This window comes from Carettochelys insculpta, chromosome 1, assembly GCF_033958435.1.
Source record: "Carettochelys insculpta isolate YL-2023 chromosome 1, ASM3395843v1, whole genome shotgun sequence".
Lineage (NCBI taxonomy): Eukaryota > Metazoa > Chordata > Testudines > Carettochelyidae > Carettochelys > Carettochelys insculpta.
The window spans coordinates 62,573,216-62,592,042 of NC_134137.1; the positions used below are offsets into that span (position 1 = coordinate 62,573,216).

Genomic DNA, 18,827 nt, shown 5'->3' on the forward strand with positions numbered 1-18,827 from the left:
GAATTCAGGAACTGGAGAAAATACAGACCTAAGAAACCTAAATTAAAATGATACATGAATGACTGAGGTGTTGAATAGCTTTCCTAGCCTACTAGTTTCTGTCATTCAGCAAATAATTTCTGCAGTTCTCCAACTTTTCTTAATATGCATTTGCAAGGCACCTTGAGGGGGTTTATTTTCTTTGTATGTTAAGTAAGGAAACAGTTACACAAACACAAAATGGGAAGTGCTTCCCTAGGAAGGAATATTGTGGAAAGGGATCTGGGGGAGTCACAGTGGATAATAAGTTAAATATGACTCAACAGTCTAACACTGTTGCAAAAACAAACAAAAAACAAACCCCCTTCATCCTAGAATGTATTAGCAGACTGTTGGAAGCGACACACACAGAAAGTGAATCTTTTGCTCTACTCTATGCTGATTAGGCCTCAACTGGAGTACCGTGTCAATTTCTAGGTACTACATCTCAGGAAAGATGGGGACAAATTGGAGAAAGTCCAAAGGAGAACAACAAAAACAATTAACGATCGAGGAAGCATGATCTCTGAGGAAACATTGAAAGAATTATGCATTTTTAGGCTGGAGAAAAAAAAAAGACCGAGTGGGAAACATGCTAACAGTTGCCAAATAAATAAAAGGTTATTACAAGGAGGAGAGTAAAAAATTGTTAAAAAAAAACTCTGAGGATAGGACAAGAAGCAATGGTGCCCTTGTCCGGGTGGCTAAGCACTGGAACAAACAACCTAGGGAAGCTGTGGAATAAGTTTTTTGAGGTTTTAAAAACAGGTTAGACAAACACCTGTCAATAATTGTCTAGATATTATGTAGTCCTGTTTTGAGTGCAAGGGACTGGACAGGATTACCCACTGAGGTCCCTTCCAGTCCTACACTTCTATGACTCTAGTTTACTCATTTCAGTAAAATGATTCAGGTCTCATTTAATCATATTTTTGCATTAAGTAACCAACTTGACATTAAAAAGAAACCAGAATAAAGCAGCTCATAGCAAATATGCAAAGATTTTTAATGTTCCTAATGAAATAAAACATGAATTTTGACAGGAAACATGCCTTTCAATTTTGATCTACATCAAAATGAAATAGTTAAACCACAAAACCCATTTTGCTGCTATTTTCAGAATTCTAATATTAAAGACTTAAGAACTAACCATGAGCTTGTCTACGCTGTCAGCTGGCTCATGGCAAGCCTGCCATGCACTAACTGGCCGTGCAGATCAGGGTACCGCCCAATAAATGTTCTGACTATGCTACATTAAGTGTGCATCACCAGACTCCACATGGCCAATTAGAACATGGCACCTTAAAGCTCTTTATAGTCACGTCTGTCTTGCTGAACATTAAATGACCATGCAGACAAGCCTTTACGCCAGTGGTTCCCAACCTTGTCAGTAACAGGGCACACTTCACGAGACAAACAATTCCATGGCACACCCACTTTTTGCAGCTGAATCGATTATTTATAAACATCACATTTACTTACATTTACTTTAGTTATGGTCTTACTAGAGAGGTTTGCAACAGAGCAGTGCATACAACAAGCTAAACAAGGATAAAATGAATTAATGTTCCAAATCCACCATGGAAAACACTGTCTTTAACAGGTCAAAAACCAGGCAAATGAACATGCGTCATGCTAGAGATGTTGAGTAAATGAGGAACTGCTGAAAATTTCAGTGGTTACTCAATTACTTGCAGGGGGGAGGTGGAGGGGGCGGCTCCACAGAGCAGACTCCTGTCCCTGCCAGCCCACTGGAGCCAGGATGAGGCAGTTAAATTGCATCCCATCTCCAACAGGCTCTCTCCCTTCCTCCTTCCCTGCTACAGCAGGAAACCACTGCTTTACACACACACCTTTTTCGCAGAAAGCAAATAAAAGTAGATGGGCCTCCTCCCATGCATGCAAGCGCTCTGCTGGTGGCCAATCTTTTACATACTTTCGTTAACGTGTGCCACTTGACTGGCTGTTTTATTTTAGTTGTATTTTGAATTGTTTGTCCCCTTTTCTATACCAGAGGCTCTGCACATTGGTCAGTAAAGGTAGAGTAAGTTGGCTGCAGAACCAGTACAGACAGAACCAGCAAAGCCAAAAAGAATATAGGTTGCGGGAAATTTTAATTAAGGCAACACACTGACAATTATCTAAGACTGGTATTGTAATCGTGCCTAAAGACCACAACTAGGTTGGTTCTGCACTTGGCTAGGCATTGTAGAAAAAATATAGTCAATGCCAATATAGTCAAAATAGATACTTGGCACTTTACCTTACATGTTGTCTAGGACTGTTTGTCTGTCCTGTTTCTTTAAGTCCCAGCCCTGCAGGGAGCGCCTTGGGGGAAAATCACTGTAACCAGATGGAGACCCCTGAAGTCAATGGGACTTTGCACACATGAAGGGGATCTACCAGCATGAAGCACATTCCAGGACCCCAGTCCTGTACTGAATGTTCTATGGAATAGAGAACCATATCACCTTATATAGTAACAGAGAGGAAGCCGTGCTAGTCTATACACTATCAAAACAAAAAGCAGTCAAGTAGCACTTTAAAGACTAGCAAAATAGTTTATTAGGTGAGCTTTCGTGGGACAGACCCACTTCTTCGAAGAAGTGGGTCTGTCCCACGAAAGCTCACCTAATAAACTATTTTGCTAGTCTTTAAAGTGCTACTTGACTGCTTTTTGTTTTGATATCACCTTATATGTTTGTACAAATGCATACCAGAAGGACATCCTTATTCCAACTAGGAACTTCGTTTGCTACTACCATATAAATAACTGGAAATAAATATCACACACATGCACCAAAAAGGAGGCTAATAAATGTATGCAAAGAGACTCCTATGGAAGAGACATCAAGGGGCACCACCATATATACTTCTGCAGATCACTGTAATTCTGAAACTTGTCATGTTATGTTATCAGGTTGAACATGTCAACTAATTATTATGTTAGTCCCAGGATTTTATGTATGTTTTATGCAACTGCAAATTTATTGTGAATTTATGAAGTCATATAAAGCACATGTTTGGACGTACCTGTGGGGCATATCCAGGAGGCACATAAATAGGAGGCATTGAACCATTTGGGGACATCATTGGAACCTGAGCAGGACCTAAATGGGTTACAGAAGTATTTCAGTAAAACACTGTTTAACAAACTTTAAAAATTCTAAGTACATTCTGAATTGCAATATCTCTGCAAAGAAATATACAAGATAACATGAATAAACAGAGCATATGGGCTGTGAAGATAAAATTATTGTGAAGGGCACTCAATTCACATGAACAACAGATGGGGTTCACAGAAAAATTACTTCCCTGACAATATTTCTCTTTTGTAAAGACAAAGTTATAAACACCAAAGACAATTAGTAAAAGGAATAGAAATACATGTGTATCCTTCCTAGGAAAATATTTGAGAAGGATGGTTTTATGACATAAGTGCAGGATTTGGGTGTGTGGAGTTCTGTGTTCTATTCTCAGTTTTGCAACAGACTTCATGGGTAATCTTAGGGAAAATAAAATTTGTAGTCTTATTTTCAGAGGTTTTGAGCAGCCAGAGTTCCCACCTATTTCAAGGGAGTTGAAAAGGGATGAATTTGATCATTTATCTGTAAAACCAAAATAATACTTCGCTACCCCAAAAGAGTGTTCTTATACCTAGACTTAAGGTTATTAATGCTTGACAGCTGTGTTCATATCTTCAGATTCAAGGTGCTGAAGTATATGCCAAGTATTTGCTGTATAAGCAGATTAATCCATCCCATGCCTGGTAAGAAAAGTTTGTTGAAGAAAAATAATGATATATCTGCCTGAAAAAAAACGAGCTAAAGCAACAAAATAGCATGTGATCAAATTTGAAAACTACAGAATGCCCTGAACATAAAACATGAAATTTTATAAATGTTTTATGTGCAGAGATGCTCGGTTTTAGTTAAATGAGCAATCGCTAACCTATGACATTGTCAGCAATGAAAAATTCTCTATCTAATTTCAAGATCAAGGTCTTCAGTTGTAGATGGAAAAAGATGGGTTAAAGGCAAACGTGAATGAAACCTCTCTACATTTTGTTTAACTTGGAATTACAAATCTTCAGCAAATAAAGCAGTAGGAGTTCTGCTGCCATAAGGAGTGTTGAAGCGGACCATAAATAATGTTAACAACCCTAATAACCTACAATGGGTTGCTACTGTCCCCGAACCCTAGATAGTCTCTCAAACAGAATATTTAAGAAGAAAAATAAGGATGGAAATACTTAAAAATTAAAGTAAATAGCAACAACTGCAGGCATATTAAATGTATCACCAGCCTAAAAACTTGAAACATTTTAAAATAAGTAAGATAGATAGATTAGATAAGACAGACCAACAGTGGGTGTTTACTCTTGCTGCATCTGGCCAAATTAAGCAGAGTGTTCTGAACAGCAAGCTACACTTCCTTCTGAAGACCAGCAATTTTATGCCTTTAATGCCTTTCTATTGTGACGGATGTAAGAAGGAGTCTTCTCTAAAGCCAATACCCAAGTTGCCACATGGTGACATTAACACACTGCTCCAAACACAGCCACATTCACAAACTGTCTCCTCCTCAGCAGTCAGAAAATAAATGACTCAGGGCAATTTATGAGCTTGAGTGGGTCCCTCTTGTGGAGTTAGCATTAAGTTAAGATGGTAACTTCACAATATTTATAGTCTGACTTTGAAATTCTGAAGTTTTAAAAACAGGGAGAAGATGCAACGAGGGGTCCTGTGGCACCTTATAGACTAACAGAAATGTATGACCATAAGCTCACTCAGGCTGCAAAGGTAAACTCTATTACACTTCTGATTATATTTCTAAATCATTGTAAAATGTAATCAACAGTAGATAAACTTAAAAAAATATAAGCTTTGCAGAGCTCCTTGCTGTGATATTTTTGTCAGAAATCACGGTACTGCTTGCATGACTTGCAAACAAAAGATTTTTTTGTGAGAGCATAGGATAAAATGTTAATGCTGGATTGTTTTTCAATAAACCTTTTTTTAAATTCTCATGTGAGGATCTTAGCTTTATTTAGGCATAATACTTTGTAAAAAGAACATATTTTTATTTGCTATTCCTTTTAGTAACTTGTTAAGATTGTTGATATGTATGTGTGACAAATTTACAGCACCTACCCATAAAAAACAGTAATGATGTCATATTATCAGCCAATAATGATACTATCAGGATGTGTTACCACTATTTTTATAGTATAATAGGGTCTCAACATTCGCAAACATTTAGGTTCGCAAATTCAATTAATCATGAGAGGCTGTGAGTGGCCACTCCCCCAGGACCCTGGAGCGCTGCAGCACTGGTGGCTGCCACTTCCCAGGGCTCCAGGCAGGAGTGCTGGGGGCTGCTGCTTCCCTGGGGCTTTGGGCAAGAGTACTGGCAGTCATGACTTCCCCTGGGGCTCTGGACAGGAGCACTGGCAGCCACCCCTTCCTTGGGGTCCTGGGCAGGGAGCGCCGGCAGCTACCATCTCCCGCGGGGCTCTGGCTAGGAGTGCTGGCAGCCATGGCTTCCCCCAGGGCTCTGGACATGAGTGCCAGCAGCCGCTGCTTCCCTGGGGCTTTGGGCAGGAGTACTGGCAGTCATGGCTTCCCCTGGGGCTCTGGGCAGGAGTGCTGACAGCCGCCACTTCCCCGGAGCTCCGGGCAGGAGCCCCATCAGCCCGGCTCCAGGGGGAACGGCTGCCATACAGTATTTGCAAAATTCAACATCGCGACGGTTCTCAACAAGTAACCCTTGCGAATATTGAGACCCTACTGTATATACAAATTAAATTCTGCTTTAGAAAGTGTTTCCTTAATATCCTATTTGATTATTAATGTCAATGATGTACATAATCTAAATTGTTAGTCTGGAATTTTCTATATATTTTCACATGATGAAGCTAATGAAGGTAAAATTGAAGGACTTAGGTAAAAATCTGATATAAGTATTTTATAGTTTAAAAACAGTTATGTCCAACTTTATGACACAAGAGGGCCATGTATCTGGTGTAGACCAATCAGATTCTATATATTTAAACATGATTTAAAATCATTTGCATTGATTTATATTTTAAATTCAGCTCGTTTTGCATGTATTTCAACAGAAACAACATATGTACATCACTGTTTATTTACACACTTATGTAAACTAAAATTATGTAAATACAATAACAAAGTGCTAATAAATTACACGTTAGTGTACTGTGTTGAAGCGGACTGCAGGCCTTTTGAATGCTTTGGTGGGCTGTATACAGCCACAGGCTATAGGTTGGATACGCCTGGTTTAAAATACAACAGCCTGCAAAATGCTTCATACACATGAAAAATTATCACCTTAAACCAAAAGAGACAAGTCTCCTCACACTTTCAATAGTGCCATTGTATCAGAATGATTATATTTCATTTCATTTATTAGCTTAGTTTGTAATTTTTTTCCTGCACTGATAAGCATTGTTTGTCCCAAAGGGAAATAAGGAGATGGTGGTAAAGAACACATCTCCTGAGAAAAAAATTAAGAACACATGCATGAAGTGGTGAGACAAATACAACAGCTCAGGTCATGTCAACCATAGCAGGTTGCTCAAAAACTTGAGTTTGACTGTTTGAACAGAATGTAAAAGCAAATGTATTGTGCCTCTTATAAACACTGTAAAGGGGGAAACAAAGTTAATGTAATGCCTGCTTTCTACCATCCTGGACATAAGTTAGTCTTAGCAAAATACATTTAAAACCTGTAGACTTCAAAATACTGAAAAAAAATCAGATATGCAATTAATTTTCAAGTCTCACTTTCTCATTTAATTTTGAATTAGAAACTGTAAACATATATACAATTTTCAACATAAAACCCAGGCATTTTATCAGTCTACAAACAGAGATTCTTTCTGGGCAATAACTGTATATAATGGTGCTCTTATAAAAAAAATCAATATTCATAATGGCCTCCAAATGCAATACTAGCTACTAATTTTGTTCTGACAGGGAGGTTTTTAAAACAGGTTATGCAGCGGTGCACATTGCTCTACTGATTCAACATTATAATAAAGACAACATTTCACAATTTTACATATCGCAAGATTAAATGTACCAACCCTCTTCTACCTTTTATAGCTATTACAGATCTAGAATCGGCTGAAAATGCAGGGAGGGGCTAGGTTTATGTAATGCTTTTCTCATGTTTTAACATGAAAGCTGAATTCTATTTCAAAATACAGGCAGCAAATCTTACCACTCATTTTGTGTTTACTGTGATAGCAGAAGAGTAAACAACATCCAGGGATCCAAGGCTGGACACGCTGGTAGCTTTAATTAGGAGAATGCTTTCGTTTTGGTGCTGTTTGAGGAAAAGCTCCTTTGACCGAGTCACATGATTATCATCACATGACTTACTGAGACAGGGAAAAAGGGAAGCTTGAGGTGTGCAGCTCAGTGATTCATTCGTGTGAACACCACACTTCTTTCTCTGTGATAGGATTTTCATCTTTTAACGTATGTACTAAATGTGAATTCAAATGCTTGGCAAGACAAATAGCAAAGGTAGCTCATTTTAAAGGAGAACACGTTATTTGTTCTCAGTGGAACACCCCACAAACACTCCATCTACTGTGCACTCTGACTTTTTTTGCAGTTTATTAAACACTACGTAATAATAATTGCTGATGTGATTATTTACAGAAGTTTTTAATAAAGTATTTTACATTTTAATAAACAGAATTAAGTTTTAAAAGATTACATTAACCACATTATTTTCTGCTTAGGAGGGTTTACCTTTAACTGATAATCAGTGAACCCTCTTTGAGAAGAATGCACACACAAATACCTCTTTTTATACAAACACTGTTTTGACACCATGTTTAACAAGCTGCAGTGATTGTGATACTAATCTGTGTGGATGCTGCTGGTCATGATCACTGCTATACTTAGCATTAGTTTAATGTGAATAAGGATGAATCACTCTCTCTTTGTTATTCCCAGCAGGAAATAGCGTTCAGGATTTACTGCAGCACATTAGGTTAACTATGTCTCTGTAACTGAACACCCACACTTTGACATCACACAGGCAATGATATGCATCACTGACGCAAGCACTGCCAGGATCAAATACAAAGGCCACAGCAGTTGAAACAATAGAGTGCACCACTGACGTGGCAGCATGCCCATCTAACATTGACAGACTGCAGTAAATCAATAGTCCTGATGCCAAGAATAGTTACACCACTCTGTCTTTATATAATAGCTAAAACTTGAAAGCTTTATTTCAGTCTTCCAGCAGCTACAGTAACTACAAGAGACAGCAGAAACAACAAAAAGTAACAAATCTCTATCCCTTTAAATTCTGTCTGTAAGCTACAATGAGGTAGCAACTCTAGGTGACAGACACAAGAAAGTGCTACAAAGAAAGAACAGCGCATTTAACTTATAATAAAGAGATAATGAAGAAAGGACTAAGAGAAAATAAAATGAGAAAGCATATAGTAAGTTTGGGGCTGGAGCGGGGAAATAAACATGAGGAGGAGCTGTGAGCACAAAGATGTGGATAAACAGTGTTGTCAATCTAACACTTTCCATTAGCCCTAAATTCATACTGACAAAACAACCCTGGATCCCCCTCAGTCTAGCTTTGGCATCAAGGCTGTGTGGTAGCTGCCCACAAACTGGGCTGGCCAATTTAAATATACATTTTTAGCTGAGTTTTAAAAATACCCATCATTAAATTGCTGTGAACCAGGAAGCTTAGTTTATAAAAGGATAGTATGAAGAATGCCAGGGGAAAATGCTCAAACAAAGCAGAACTGGAAAAACCCCAGCAACGTCATCCAAAGAGACTGAGGAATAATGGATCAAAGGACAGATAGCTGTGAAGCGTGATCATCTCCAACCACTCCTGAAGAGTCCCTTCCAAAAACATCCCAGGCTTTTCCATGGGGGAGTGCACACCCATTCAAACTGAGAAAATAAAAGGAGGCCATCAAATCCCCTCACAGAGGCAAATTGCCTGGAGAGGACAGATACTCTATAGGGTTTTACAATCAGTAAACCAATCCACTCTGTCTATATTGGGCCAAACCTTTGAGAAAACAAGATACAGGCTTCCTTGCCCAAAACATCAGCTATACTTTGATTTCAATTATTTCTGTGATGATGATGCAATTTTTTCCAGGTACAGGCCTACCTTTCAATCAATATAACCTTCAAAATAGAAAATAAAATCCTGGCCTTTGCAGCAGGATGATCGGCTTCTGTTAACTGGGGACATCTATGCCATTGAAGGGGCTCCAATCTCTCTGTGACAAGGGTACCTAAGTGCTTACACAGATCTGTTGCACATCAGAGACTAATACAACCCTGCCACATCAAGCTGTACATCTTTATGAGGAAGTATTTAACTAGATGGAATTACTGTACAATCTCTGTTCCAGACTCGCAATAATGTTCAGTTTGGGTCCTTTCTTTTACGGCTAGGATCAGACTTGTTTAGAATAATGGTGGGTGTATCCATATACAATAATTACCACTTACAATAAATAAATGTTAAATGTTTCCAGTTTCCTTATGTTTTGCCCTGATTCAAATACCTGGCTATTCATGAGTCACCAGATTCACAAGGAGAAAAATACAATATACTAGACTGAACACAAGGTATTTTTCCATGTTCGTGCTTTTATCCCCAGTTGTAAAAATCCAACTGTCTCCACTGGCTGTTTAATGAGATTAAACAGCAGCATTTGTCTTACAGTTTGTCCTTACACCAAAAAAACTACCTGGGAAAAGAACGATAGACTCTCAGTTTCCCAAGACTGCCTCTGTGTAGTGTTTACACAATGACATTTTCACCATTGCACCTGATTCTCAATAGGTGCATGTACACTATGACTGAGGTGATTTAAAACTAATGAAGCAACCAACCTGATCACATGATGGGACTTAAAACAGCTCTGGCTAAGGAATACACACACACACCATCACAATCTAAAAGACTTTAGAGACACAGTTCAGCACTTTTTTCCCCATGCTCGTCCTGTCAGTCTTTCAACAGAAAAAAAATATTACCTGAAAAGGTCTTTTCTGTATCTTTACATTCAACATTCTGCACTAAAAGGTTATTTCCTTCTCTTACAGCTTAGCAGACAGCATTTATATTTAACTAGAGTGTAGAAGCTTTTGGCATCTTCTGCTCTCTCAGGAAATAGAGATTTCAGGCAGGGGTAATCTATTTTTTTTAATCAAGGTCCAAATTTCTTGGTCAAAGTATAGTCAAAGTCCAAACTAGAGAGAGAGACAGACAGACAGACAGAGAGGAAAAGGGAAAGGGAAAAAGAAAAGGAAAAGAGAGAAGTTTTCATCCATTCAAAAGCATCTGGCTGTCCAGATTCTACCTGCAATCCACCTACTAACTAATCTTGATCTAAGGAATCCTTTCTCCGGCTGTGAATTTCTTAATATTCCAAAAAGCTGAATAAAATATGCACACAGGTTGGTTATAATTAAGCAGATCAACTATATGCATTATTGCTTGCACACAAAATACTCATTTTCAGGGCGGGACAGTGTGAATATTAAACCTACGTAGAAAATGTAGGAGAATGTCAGGAATGCATCACTGCTCCAAAAAGCAACACCCAAAGAGTATGTCAAGAAAGTAAAAGTTATCCAACTTAGTTTGATGAACAAATGCAGGAAAAGCCAAATATTTACAGATTTTTCCTACAAAGGAGATGTTTCGTCCTCTTTCTGTTCAGGAAAATTCTACATGTTTAATAGAATTCACTTTTCATTACAATTTGTTGAACTGTCTAGACTTCAGAGATGTACAAGAAAAGTCAGTGGCAGATTTATAGGCTCTATCTCAATTTTAACAACAAAATAACACTGTTTTCCTTCCTAGTAAATAGACTAGAACAGAAAATGAGAGGGCTGTTTTCTTAGGTTGGTTGAAACAGAGGCCAACTTTTAAACAGCAGCATATGACAGGTAAGAGAAGTTATTAACAAAAAGCATTACTAAGCCATTTTCGCCTGAACTACATTGTTATGGTTCCTCCATGCTTTATCAAAATTGGCTTGTGAATATGAATATACATAATTCAAAGATGCTTTAAACAAAGTATCTCATGTAACCTATTGATTTGAATATTACAAGCTGCTAGATCTATATATCCTATTTTGGTGCATTTATCATTATTGTATGTAAAGCTAGAAACATGAAGTGTGCATCAGTTTATAGTTTCAAAATGTGTAATGAGAGACATTTCTTATGCTGAAGCTTAATGGCTAGATGGTCAACTCAGCGACTTGTAAACAGCCTTGTTTGTCCTGTAAGTCCAGAAGATGGTTGGTCAAAAAGGCATGTGACCCTACCAGCTGGGACCAGAATCCATCTTGAACCTGATGTATTCCCATGGGAATGGGAGATGCCAAGCTGGAGCTGACATTCATTAAACTGATTTTTGCTGCCATCCCCACAGCAGGAGGTTGGGAGAGTTCCTCCCATTGACTTCCCTTACTCCTCACAACTGCAAGGAGTTCTGGGGTTGATGGCAACACCTTGATCATTCAATTTAGCATGGCCCCATTGGGCACGCTAAATTGAACCCCAGAAGATCAACTGCCAGCATGCCGATCTTCTGGTAAGTACAGATGTACCCACAGTGCAGTGGAGAGCAGCGCCCAACAACTGCAAGATAGGAAGAAGAGGAGCTCCAGTTTACATGCAAGAATATGTTTCATCTCTGTTTCTTATTCTTGGACCTTCTCGTGTAGAATGTCAGGGCTCAAAGTTATCAGGATCACATGGTAAAGGGCTTGAAAGCAGGGCTCCCAAGTGTAATTCTTCCTGCTGCCCTGCACTTGGGCTAGCAAGGGGAATGGCACCTAACAGCACAGCTGTGGGGGTAGTGTTCCTAGTACCTTGTACTGTCCAGGGGATTCAGTATGGTGCTGTCTCCTGGCTGAGGGCATAATCTGTGCGCTCACTAGTGGCATACACGGCAGCAAAACATTCTACTGCTGTGTTGCCTCTGCATATCCCTGTGTCCAAGACCTAGCTAGCCCTCTAATGAGGACCGGGAAACAACCTACCAGGGACAACCTCCACAATGGTGAATGGGTTAACTCACTGAGTTAACTGAGAATCAGCTAATTAGACAGGGAAGCCCCTGAACATAATAAAAGACTAAGGCTAATAGTTAAACAAGGACTCTTGAGAAAGGAAGTTCCTGAGGACAGGGGCTGTCACAGAGCCCAAATTAAGCAAAAGGTTTCTAGGCACCATAGCCTGGAAGGGTCCCTGAGCAAACCAGGGAAAGATTTCAGAGTTCAGACAGAGGAGAAGCCTGAGGTCTTACAGCTCAAGTAGCTGCTGCTGGCACTTAGAGACTTTTGTTTGGAACTCAGGATTTACATGGGCTCTTAGATAAGAGCCTATGAATTACTATACACGTGCTCCTTTCACAAGGTTTTATTGAAGGCAGATGCTCTGCTTTACAAGAGTGAGGCTTCCAAAAGATCACGTCTACACATTAAACGTCGTCCGAAAGAGCCACCTCTTTTTTTTGGAAGAGGACTTCTACACATTCATGGACACTCTTCTGGAAGAACAGGGCAGGAAATGGTGCGAACAGGGTCACATGGCCAGAGAGCCGTTCCAGGGCTGCTGGCCATACTACCCTTTACAGGGCCCCACTCAAACAGCCCCTCCCTTCACAAGCTGCTGAGGCCTGCTGTGTTGCTCACAGACCCAGGTCCCTGTCCTGACTGCCCCAGCCAGCAGGCATGGAACTCCAGCAGCTGCAAGCCAGCAGGGTTGCTCTTTCCTGCAGCTGGCCATCCTCCTGGCCACCCTCCTTGGCCTCTTGGGGTGATGGAGACCCAGGCCCGTGGGTCCTGACCCCACAATGCCCCTGCCTTCCCCCCCTCACCAGGGCCATCATACTAGAGGTAAGGCTCTTCCCCAACCAGGGAAGACAGAGGGGGCTGGTGGGCACGGGGGATCCTCGGGAGCTGGGGGAGTGCAGGTCTGGACTGCGGGGTGGGTAGGCACAGCCCAGGGGGACCAACACATGCCCGCTGCCGGAGGGGTGCCCCAGCAGTGGAGTTAAGGCCTCATAAGCAGGGGGCGGGCTGGGCAAGGGGGCAGAGGTACCCCTGCGCACGCTCATGATTGTACCCACTCTTGTTCCCTTGCAGGTTGTGAGAGCCACAATGACATGCTGGTGCGGCGGGTGGCGTGCATGGGGCACCTGGACACATTCATTGAGGGCTTCGTGGAGCTCAGTTTCCCCCAGTGCTTCAGGGCAATCAATGGGACACATATCCCCATCAGGACCCTGGACCACTGTGGCAGCTGCTACATGAACTGCAGTGGGTACCACTCCATCGTGCTCCATGTGGTGGTGGATTTGTTCACAGACATTTCCATGGACTGGCTGGGAAGGGTGTGCATCCTGTGGAACTCTGTCCTGTTCCGTCAGATGGAGAATGGAACATTCATGCCCCAGCGGGAGCATTCCGTTGGGGAGGTCCCCATGCCCCTATTCTTCGTGGGCAACCTGGCCTACTCCCTGCAGCCCTGGTTGATGCGCCCATACATGGGCCACCTCACACCCTCCCAGGACTTATTCAACACCCAGCTCACACGGGCCTGGTATCCAGTCGAGTGAACTTTCAGCTGTCTGAAGGTGTGGTTCAGATGTCTCCTCATGCACCTCTGTGTAGGGGCGGAGAACATCCTGCAGGTCGTGGCTGTCTGCTGCACCCTCCACAACCTCATTGAGGCATGTGAGGGGACCCTCCCCAGGGTTGGATGGCAGAGCCGGCCTCGAGCTACCAGCAGCCCGACGTGGCCCCTGACAGGCAGCTCAACCCCGACAGGGCCCGTATCTGGGAGGCGTTTGCCCAAGGGGGATATTAACCTTCCCTGCCCTCCCTCCCCCGCCACATTCCCCCCCGACCCCAACCCTTCCTCACCAAAACCAGGGAGATGGGGGGGTACAAACTGTAAAACCTGCATATAACCTACAACTTTCACTGTAATCACTGTATATAACCCACAATGTAGAACCATAGCAAAAGCTTGTACATAGTGGTCATAGTTAGGAACCAATAAACATAGAACACTGTAAAAACAGAACATGTAACTGCATACATGAGGGTCAGGGAACAGAGGCATGTCAGCTTGGATGGGGCCTGGGACAGGGATGGAGGGGATTGTACTCAAGGGACATGGTGGAGGACTGAGTCCTGGTGCCCATGGGTGCCCCTCCCGCCCTGGTTGCGTGGTCCCCTGCGGGGCACTGATGAGGCTGGGAGAACCGGGAGGTGAGGCTGGTCTGTTGCAGGCCTGGGCTCATCAGGGGGTGGGATGGAGGGGACGGGTTGCAGCTCACGGGACCCTCCATGTCCACAAACCAGGCCACAAGGCTCCTGAGGGTACCAGGGTGGCCAGGGCCTTGGGGTCATGGGCTGTGGGGAGGAAAGAGTGGGGGGGGAGCCTCAAGGAGGGCAGGGGGCAGCGGGGGGCCAAGGGCAGGAGCAGCAGGTGGGGCACGGCAGCTGGGGGCCGGTTGGCCAGGGTCCTGCACACCGAGCGGAACATCCCCACCACCTCCCACCATGTGTCCTGCTGCCAATTTAGTTTGTCCTCATCCAGGGCCAGCTGCCTGTCTGCCAGGCATTCTGGTGACGGAGGGTGGCTGCGTAGGCTGCGGCCTTGTCCTCGCAGCCCCGGCGCTGAGCCCTCCATACCCATGGGCACTATGCCATGGGAGCTGGGCTGGTCTGGGCTACAGGGTCCTCTGGCCTGGACAAAGCTGGTGGGCCCCAGGCTCCTTGTCCGGCTCTCCTGCCCCTTGGATGGTGCTGCTATAAGAGAGGGGGTGGGGAGGAGAAGGGGGCTCAGTGCCGCACCCGCAGCCAAGTGCCATGACTCTGGCCCCACTGGGTGGCTACCCTCACGTGAGACCCACTGAATGGCTGTGTCCCACAGAATGCCGCAGTGTGGGCTCCTGCATGCCCGGCATGTTGGCCCCTGGAGCACTGGGCCAAAAGAAATCTGATGCAGTTCAATAAGGAGAAGTGTAGAGTCCTGCACCTGGGGTGGAAGAATCCCAAGCATTGTTACAGGCTGGGGACCGACTGGCTCAGCAGCAGCATGATGAAAAGGGACCTATGGGTTATGGTGGATGAAAGGCTGCATATGAGTAAACAGTGTGCCCTTGTAGCCAAGAAGGCTAACAGCATACTAGGATACAATAGGAGGAGCATTTCGAGCAGATCTAGAGAAGTAGTTATTCCTCTTTATTCGGCACTGGTGGGGCCACATCTGGAATATTGTGTCCAGTTCTGGGCACCCCCCCAGTATAAAAAGGATGTAGATTTGATGGAGCAGGTTCAGCGAAGGGCAACAAAAACGATTAAGGGGCTGGAGCACAAGACCTATGAGGATAGGCTGACGGATTTGGGCTTGTTTAGTTTACAGAAGAGAAAACTTAGAGGTGATTTAATAGCAGCCTTCAACTTCCTGAAGGGGAGCTCTAAAGAGGAGGGTGAGAAACTGTTCTCAGTGGTGTCAGATTGCAGAACAAGGAGTAATGGTCTGAAGTTGAAGAGGGAGAGGTGTAGGTTAGATATTAGGAAAAACTACTTCACCAGGAGGGTGGTGAAGCATTGGAATGCGTTGCCTAGAAAGGTGGTGGATTCTCCATCTGTTGAGGTTTTTAAATCCCAGCTGGACAAGGTCCTGGCTGGGATGACTTAGTGGGGGTTGATCCTGCTTGAAGCAGGAGACTGGACTAGATGACCTGCTGAGGTCCCTTCCAGCCCTGTGATTCTGTCCATGGTGGCTCCTGTGGGAGTGGGTTGGCGGGGTTGGCAGGCTGTGGGGGGTCTGTGCATGTGGAGCAGATGGGCTGGGTGCAGCTGTGACACAGAAGGGTCCCCCAGTGCACTCACAGGGCTCTCCACAGGAGAGGGTGCCGGACATTGCCCACAGGTGGGGCTGTTGCCCCAGGGCCCATTCTGGAACCTGCCATCTGGGGTCGGGACATTGCATTGGGGCACTGGTGTGCCCCACCCACCCCCCAGGGACGTGCCATGGCACACACTTACCTGAGGTGGCCTCAAACAGGTTGAGTGATGCCAACTGGAGGTGGTCTGGCTGCTGGCGGTGGACGGCAGCTTTATCACCAGGGAGCCGTCAGACAGCTCCCCACCAGATGGAATGTCCATTAAGGCAGGGCCCTCCTCACCCTCCAGTGCAGCAGGGGGCTCCAGTGTGGCTGTCTCGATGGTGATCCCGGGTGGTGAGGTGTTGTCCCCTGCCAGGAGGTCCTGCAACTCCTTGAAGAAGGGGCAGCTGGCTGGGGCCCAGCTGGAACTGTCCCGGGCCCACATGTACCCCTGGTGCAGCTCCTTTACTTTACATTGGACCTGCTTGGGGGTGTGGGAGGGGTGGCCTGAGGCAGCCAGACCCTGGGCGAGCTGCGCAATTGTGAGGGGAATTGTGGTGGTGGCAGCTGGTGTCCCAGAGGATCTCCTCATCACACCAGAGCCCCAGGAGATCCTGAAGCTCTGGCTCCATCCAGGAGGGGAGACCTCCATTTGGGACCCCAGTCAGGGTCCTGCATGCCCTCAGCCAGCTCTCTGAGGCTGCCCTGGGGGGCACGGGGTGCTGGCCTGCTGGCCATCTGGACAGCTTGGGGATTGGTGCCTGCTGCAGGGCCTTGCCAGCGTGTGGCTGGCAGCCCTGCACATGCTGCCTGCTTCCACACACTCAGCTTCCTGCCACGGGGTCTCTGGGTCCTTGCAGCTTTAAGGGCAGCTTGCAGCTTCTTCCAGAAGAAGCAATCTGCAAGCATCTACATATGATTTCTTCCAGAAGAATCTTCCGGAAGAAGGTGCTCTTCCTTGTTTAGCAGTGGAGTATGGCCTCCGGAAGATGTGGCACCTTCTTCCAGAAGGAATCTGGAAGAGTGCCTTGCATGTGTAGGTGCTCCACTGCTCTTCTGGAAGAGCAGCACCACTCCTCTAGAACATCATGCATGTGTAGAAGTGGCCCTTGATTGGACTGTTTTTGACCTCCACTGAGGTAGGAAACTGAGGCAAGCTACAGCAAACAACACCCAGTGTCTTTTTCCGTGGCAAAACTGCCTCTGGCCATACTCTCCCACCCGCGCCACCCCCCATTAGTTCCCTGCCTTTTTCCCTCTCCAACTTCAAATACACTCTCGAGGTTGCCAATGTCTTCCATTTTAGGGAGTAGGGATAGGGAAGTCTGCAAATGGTTCATCCCATGTTCACTGTTTCACCCTTCATCAAGTTACCCAGATGCTCATCCATATGTATCTTGGAGTGCATCTGTGTATGAGCTTATTCATTCAAGCACTCCTCCTAAACCGTAAGAGCTAGGACCACCAAATTTTGTATGCAGCTTCCTTGTTCCCTAACTTAAAGCAAGGTCAGGGTTTGACTGTGCCAGGAAAATGGGAAGTGCCTCGAATCCAATGTTTTTTCAGAACATGGACAAGGAGGGGGCACAAAAATGAAGGACACTGTACTGCAAGTATCAGAGGGGTAGCCATGTTAGTCTGTATCTTCAAGAAGTCCTATGGCACCTTATAAACTAACAGATGTTTTGGAGCATAAGTTTCTTGGGCACAGACCTGATTTGTCAGATACATGAGTGGGCGGGGGGCGGGTGTTCCAGAAGAGAGTTTAAAGAGGGAGTCTCATTCAAGGGAGAGCCAGAGTTGACAAGGTCAGTTCAGTCACAGAGGATGTGGCGCATTATCAGCAGCTAATGTGGAGTTGTGAATATTAAGAGGAGAAAACAGGTCAGTTCAGTCAGAGGATGTGGCCCATTATCAGCAGATAATGTGAAGGTGTGAACATCAAGGGCAGAGAAACTGCTTTTGTAACTGGCCAACCACAGCAGTCACCACTAGGGGCAGCTGCAGCAGGACAAGTGGCTAACTGAGCTCCCCACCTTGCCAGCACTGCAACAGTAGGCTCCTTGCCCCAAACCCCTCCCCCAGGCCCTCTGCTGCAGTGCCGGATGGGAGGAGCCTTGCTGGCCACCACCTCCTCCCTGCCCAGATAGCACAGTCCCACTCCCCATCAGACACAAGGACCAGGAATCATGGCCCAGGCCACCTTCTCCCCTGGAAGATAAGTGGGGGCCAGAAACCATGGCACAGCACAGCCCCCACTCCTGGTGTACATGCTGGGTGCCAGGAGTTGCAGTCTCTCCCTAAGATCAGGCCGGGGGCCAGGAATCGTGGCCCATTACCCCACAGAGCACAGACTGCGGCTGGGAATCATGACCTGACCCCTCCTCCACAACAGGAGGAAAGGCTGGGGTGAGCTGGGAACCACACCCCCCACCTAAGCAGATGCTGGGGCTGGGAACCATGGCCTGGCCCTACCCCCGCCAGAGGAGTTGCTGGCAGGGACCAGAAACTCTGGCCCAGTCTTCTCTATGGAGGAGATACTGGAAAATATGACGTACACCCCACTCCCACTGAGGAGACACTGAGATGGGGGGGAAAACCATGGCCTAGTCCCTCCTCCTCATGCAAGAGATGCCAGGGGACCAGGAACCAGGGCTGCCCTCCCCAAAGAAAACAGGGCCAGGAATTGCTGCCCCACTTCCCCCCCATGGAGGAGATGCTGGGACTGGGCAGCACAGCCCTGGCCTGCTCAGACCAGCACTACCTTCCCCAGTAAGCTTCCCCAGAACTCTGAGTCCCTGACACTGAGCCTCCTGCCCTCCTCTGAGCACCCCCGCCCACAACCCCCT

At 45.1% G+C, this 18,827-nt stretch overlaps 1 protein-coding gene across 4 annotated transcripts in view; it reads right to left on the reverse strand.

Moving 5' to 3' along the window:
• The window catches only part of FNDC3A (fibronectin type III domain containing 3A), a 224,663-nt gene that overhangs the window by 110,338 nt on the left and 95,498 nt on the right, over window positions 1-18,827 (reverse strand). For 3 of the 4 annotated variants that reach the window (XM_074987823.1, XM_074987830.1, XM_074987839.1), the window contains exon 5: window positions 3,052-3,128. In XM_074987823.1, the coding sequence (XP_074843924.1) occupies window positions 3,052-3,128 (77 nt within the window). Of the gene's footprint in view, window positions 1-3,051; window positions 3,129-7,263; window positions 7,383-18,827 lie in introns of those variants that run through there. The other variant, XM_074987848.1, reaches the window with a different exon arrangement.